The sequence below is a fragment of the Semicossyphus pulcher genome, unplaced genomic scaffold (genome assembly GCF_022749685.1).
Source record: "Semicossyphus pulcher isolate SPU_LCO1_2020_fin unplaced genomic scaffold, fSemPul1.0.p SCAF_2, whole genome shotgun sequence".
Lineage (NCBI taxonomy): Eukaryota > Metazoa > Chordata > Actinopteri > Labriformes > Labridae > Semicossyphus > Semicossyphus pulcher.
The window spans coordinates 12,704,206-12,709,903 of record NW_027211693.1 but is presented as its reverse complement, the minus strand read 5'-3'; the positions used below and the strand labels follow the sequence as shown (position 1 = coordinate 12,709,903).

General features: G+C 41.4%; 1 protein-coding gene across 1 annotated transcript; it reads right to left on the bottom strand.

Annotated features, from left to right (window-relative positions):
* Positions 1–440: 440 nt before the first annotated feature.
* LOC138597903 (uncharacterized) lies at positions 441–2,413 on the bottom strand. Its single transcript, XM_069669460.1, has 6 exons — positions 2,371–2,413; positions 1,960–2,280; positions 1,321–1,677; positions 1,088–1,213; positions 672–733; positions 441–569 (listed from the first exon to the last, which is right to left on the bottom strand). The coding sequence occupies exons 1-6, from the start codon at positions 2,411–2,413 to the stop codon at positions 441–443; spliced, it is 1,038 nt and encodes a 345-aa protein (XP_069525561.1).
* Positions 2,414–5,698: the final 3,285 nt, after the last annotated feature.

Genomic DNA, 5,698 nt, shown 5'->3' with positions numbered 1-5,698 from the left:
TTAAATAATCTTTAACAAAGACAACAAATATTTCAAACTTATATAATGAAAAAGTGCATTTCTTTTCTTTTCCTTACTATGTGTTCTGTTGTCTGTTTAACCTCTTTGTTTAATTGTGTCTCATATGCTGAAAGTAAATGCACCTAATATCACTGAGGAAAAGCAGAGACGCACGTGTAAGAAAGACAAAGAGATATTTATGCTTTAATAAGACATGACAAGGTTTTACTAAAGATTTCAGATTATTTAAAAAGACATTAAAACACAACAACAGGATGTAAAACATAAAAAGATGGAAGGATCAACTCACAGTAACATAAAGGGTCATTTTATGCATTCAGAAGTAGATGCAGAAACAGTAGTGTCTGCTTCCTCTCAACAATCATGTTAGACACTTTAAGGTAAGTCGTATAAAACCCCCCACATGTTTTCATAGACATTTACATCGAGCATTTCACTTGAGAATAGACGCCGTCTTCAGTATGTGACTCTTTAGTCTTCCTCCCTCTTGTAGATTTCCCGCCGTGAAAATGCAACGCAGCATAGTTCAGATCATGTCCACCTTCAGTCTGTGCAGCAAATACAGTTCTCATTACATGATCGTGTTCGTATACAGCAAGTTAGGAGTTATGTTAAAGTTATACAGTATGCAACTTTCTTTGATCACTTACAATATCTTCTATTCTTGGGTTGGAGTTGTCATGTCTTGCTGGCAAAGAGGCGCTTTCTATTCCTTGAATTGAGTGAAGACAGAAACATTATGTACTTTTCTCACTTTTAAATCAGATCCTCAGCTGTTTCAGCACATTTTAGTTTAAAATATAACATTACAAACATCATTTTTGGACAGTGTCCTTAATAACTTGTGCATCCTGTTCAGGTTTATTGAGGCACACATGGAATAAACAGCAATGTGGAGGCTCAAAATAGTGCAAAATATCAGTGACGTGCTGATATGGATATCTTCTATTTCATTTAAGAACAGGAGGTGAAGGTTTGTCCTCTCCTGTTTGATGTTACACTTCCTGTAGTCAATAAATGTTTCAAGTAAAACTAGCAAATGTTTGAATCAGTAAACAACTCTTACCTTTACATTGTCCACATGCTGCTCTCGGAGATCGGTGACAGATGAAAACAATATTTCCAATCACAGAAATGACCAGGCAGACTATCGCTATCACCAGAGCAACAAATTCAGAGCTTGTTGTTTGCTCTAGAGAACAAAGAAGAAAGTTTCATTCATGATGTTAATAAAATATTATGAAGATCACCTCCAGTGCTGAACTTAATAATCATCAATAATCATACCAAGCTCCAGACCAAGCTCTAGTTTTGTTCCATCTCCAAACAGTATCTCTCCACATGTGGCCACAGCACAGTAGTAAGTCCCAGCATCAGAGGAGCTGACGTTCTTAGAGAAGCGATAAACACAGCTTCTCTGAGTGTCAGATCTCTCGTCACATCCACCACGTCTGTTTCCATCAGTGTAGATGATGTCTGGATGAGATTTATCTGATCCGGCTCTGAACCAGTACACACTGTGACCTCCTGGACACGTTTGACTCTCAGAGTCAGAGAGGACTGAACACTGCAGAGTCATCAAGTCTCCTGGACGGACTGGATCAGAAACTGTCGGCCGCTGAACAACAGTGTAGTTTGATGTCCTCTGAGTGTTTCCTGTGTATTTGAAGACGTTCAAAAGTAAAATAAACACAATATAAAATGCTTTGACATGATGAAATGTAGCAGTAAGAACCTATTGTTCAGATGATTAAATCATGGGTCAAATCTCCACTTTGCCAACATGGAGTAATATTTCTAATTTAAAATGTTAGAATATAATGTATATGAATTGGAAATCCTTTCAACAACTGCTACATGAAGCATTTTTTTCATAACATTGTTTAGTCATTAAAACAGTGTAGCTGATTCTTAGACATTGAAAAAACACATAATTACCTATTATTGACAAATATGTCGCACACAAAGTTATCTTATACCACTCCAAGACTACACAGTGATACATTCCCTCGTCTTCTTGAAGTGTCCTCAAAATGGTCAGATGGCTCATTTTCTCATTAACTTTTAAATCAAATCTAGAATCTGAAAACTCTGCTCCAAACACTTTGTTCATATTTTTCCATCGTCTCACAATTAATTTCAGAGCATCACCAGCACTCTGCTTGAACCAGAAGGCTTCATTGTTTAAAATATCAGGCGAGCCACATGTGATGGTTGCAGGTTCACCAAGTTGAACTTGGGTCACTGGAGCCAGCGCATCTAGATACAAGTATAAAGGAAGAATAAATTAAACATTAAATAATCATTCAGCCAGACATCTGGACACAGTCATTATTGCGTATCACTTACAGGCCTGATGAAGGAGAAGCAGTGTGAGCCATAACGTGATCATCTTGACACTGTCTCTTGTTAGGAGACCTCTTAGTTACTTTATAAGTAAAGATGGTGACGTGGTCATCAAAGCCACACCTTCAGATCTGATTGGATATCTAAATATACATCTAAGTTCACTTCCTGCCACAGTGGTTTTGTCCGTGTGATGTGAAGCATCTCACGTTTCTCACAAGTGTGAGGATCACTTGAACATTTAGTCTCAACATGGACAGGTTCTGTTTGTAAAGCTTATTAAAAGTTTCATCAGCATTTAACTCTGAAGGGCTCATTTCTTTTTCTGGGTTTAGTGTTTAAATGTGGTATTCTTCATGTGGCTCTCACTTACTACACAAACATGGTGGCTATTGCAAGTTAATTTTAATCATCACATCCTTTATCTCCAAACCCTTCCGTAAGTATGATCCAGGGATGCCCCGATCAGGATTTTACTCGATACCGATTACTGATTTTTTTTAATAGTGAGATCTGCCGACCATCGATCTGATCACAGATTTAAATGCATTTTTTTATTTAATACATTATGAGTTGTTAAGGTTGTGTGAGAGGAGATGGAGAGGACCCCGACCCTTAGAGTTTGGCGACCTTTTATTAGATTGCTGTCTGAAGTGTCGAGAAGGAGCTCCTAATCTATGGTAAAGGTAAGCGTGTTTCTGTCATGTCGGTCACAGTTTATGTGAAGGCAGAGTCAAAGGGGTAAGGAATGAATAAGGTGTGCTTAAACACAAACATGGCTGAAATGGGATGTGTTTGAGGTGTGGTCTTTGTTCCTGGACCTAGTTTAGAACTACACCTATGAGGTCACAACCTCTTTTCATTAAATGTTAGGAATGGAAAGCAGTCTCTCACATTACAACTTGAATAAACAAGCACATGTTGTTGAAAGTGATGGTGCCAAGTATCAAGTGGCTACTGCTTGAGTTCTTGCCCAAGCAGATGATGGAGGCTGTTGACTAAGCTCTGGCTTGGCGTGGGGTTTTGGGGGATGGTGGAGATTGCAGATAGGCTGCGAATTGGGATCCAGTAACAGGTGTCAGACATTGTGCCAGTGCAACAACAAGCCAAAACAGTACTTGATAGTTTGGAATGTCCCTGACCTTGAAACTCCCTTAGTCTGGCTGAAAAGTGTTTTGATGTCCAGTGCAGATGTTACAACCCAGTTTCTGATTGTTGCACTGTCTGGGCCTGGCACCAATCAGGCTTCTCAGGCCTGCAGCACAGGTGGGCAGGAATATTCAGGAAAAAATACACACTCAGCCGTACTCTTATACGTGCATATACACCATAGCATAACACTATACAGCCATAACATTATGACCACCTGCCGTATATTGTGTAGGATCCCCTGCCACCAAAACAGCACTGACCATCGAAGCATGGACTCCACTAGATCTCTGAAGGTGTGCTGAGGTATGTGCCACCAAGATGTTAGCAGCAGATCCTTTAAGTCCTGTAAGTCGCGAGGTGGGGCCTCCATGCATTGGACTTGTTTGCCAGCACATCCCACAGATGCTCGACTGGATTGAGGTCTGGGGAATTTGGAGGCCAAGTCAACCCCTTGAACTTGTTGTGTTCAAACCTCAAACCATTTCTTAAGGATTTTTGCAGTCTGCTGAAAGAGGCCACACCATTAGGAGATACTGCTTCTATGAAGGGGTGTACTTGGTCTGCAACAATATTTAGTTAGTTGGTACGTGTCAAAGTAACATCCACATGAATGGCAGGACCCAAGGTTTCCCAGCAGAACATTGCCCAAAGCATCACACTGCCTCCGCCGGCTTGCCTTCTTCTCATAGTGCATCCTGGTGCCATGTCTTCCCCAGGTAAATAACGCACATGGACCCAGCCATCCACATGATGAAAATGAAAAACATGATTCCTGAGACCAGGCCATCTTCTTCCATTGCTCTGTGGTCCAGTTCTGATGCTCATGCGCCCATTGTTGGAACTTTTTGTGGTGGATGAGGATCAGGATGGGCACCTGACTGGTCTGCAGCAAGGCAGGCTCATACGCATAAAACTGTAACGTACTGTGTGTTCTGACACCTTTCTATCAGAACTAGCATTAACCTTTTTAGCAATTTGAGCTTCAGTAGCTCTTCTGTTGGATTGGACCACACAGGCCAGCCTTCGCTCCAAATAATCTGCATCAATAATCCTTGGCCCTGTCGTTGGTTTTCCTTCCTATGACTGCTTTTGGTAGATACTGACCATTGCAGACCAGGAACACCCCCACAAGAGCTGCAGTTTTGGAGATGCTCTGACCCAGTTCTTTAGTTGGCAAAGTCACAAACATCCTGACACTTACCCATTTTTCCTGCTTCCAACACATCAACTTCAAGGACAAAATGTTCACTTGCTGCCGAACGTATCCCACCCACTGAATGAGGCCATTGTAACGAGATAATCAATGTTATTCACTCGACTTGTCAGTGGTCATGATGTTATGGCTGATCGGTGCACAAGGAGGTGTAGGCGGTGGCTGTAACAGCAGAGTACATTGCAAACAAACAGGTGGGAGGCGTCTCAGACATTGTGGTGAGATCAGACGTCTCAGAACCACATCTGTTTTTTTCTTTAGAGGTTGTATGTTTCACATAAACCAGGACAAGACCCGTGTAGCAGGAAATGCTCTTACATTGTATATTGTGTGATAACCAATGAGATGCAACTGAAGGTTTGACCTATCATGACCATGTCACCATGTTCAGTCGCATCATAACGAAGACTTCTCCTAACAAGAGACAGTGTCAAGATGATCGTGTTAGGAGTCACACTGCTTCTACTTCATTCAGCATGTAGGGGATGATATTGACTAAATACTTTCTCATTTATCCTCAGTCAACATGACCTCTGGGCCTGCAGGATCACCATCACCCCCGAGGAGTTTATAGCAGGAGGAAGTCTCCACTAACTGGCCTCGTCCCTAAATCTCATACCAGGTGAGGAAGACCTGCAGAGACCACACAGACCTTTGGGCAGACACAGTTATACTGAATACAGAGAACGTCAAGCACTTTCAACATGGGAGCAGTGAACAAGTAAGGACCTCTTTCAAATCCTTAGAAAGGACAATAAGTATATCTTAGATAAAAGAAGTGAAGATCACACCCAACATGCCCCCATGACCCCTGTTTCCTTCAGACAATACAGAAACAAATCAAAAAAGTAGTCTCTTTTATTCTCATATGCCCTGGACTTTCTAACTGGAGATGCCCTGCACCCATAAAGTGAGCTGAAACTCAAGCAGCACCAGTTGTCCTGAAAGGTTGGCACTGTTTACAAG

What these genes read in the sequence shown, in the direction of transcription:
- LOC138597903 (XM_069669460.1), bottom strand. Translation starts at nt 2,413, where the DNA reads ATGATCACGTTATGGCTCACACTGCTTCTCCTTCATCAGGCCT. An exon ending in GACATATTTGTCAATAATAG is followed by an intron (nt 1,678 to 1,959) that starts GTAATTATGTGT and finishes TCAAATACACAG; the next exon opens with GAAACACTCAGAGGACATCA. An exon ending in TGGAACAAAACTAGAGCTTG is followed by an intron (nt 1,214 to 1,320) that starts GTCTGGAGCTTG and finishes TTTGTTCTCTAG; the next exon opens with AGCAAACAACAAGCTCTGAA.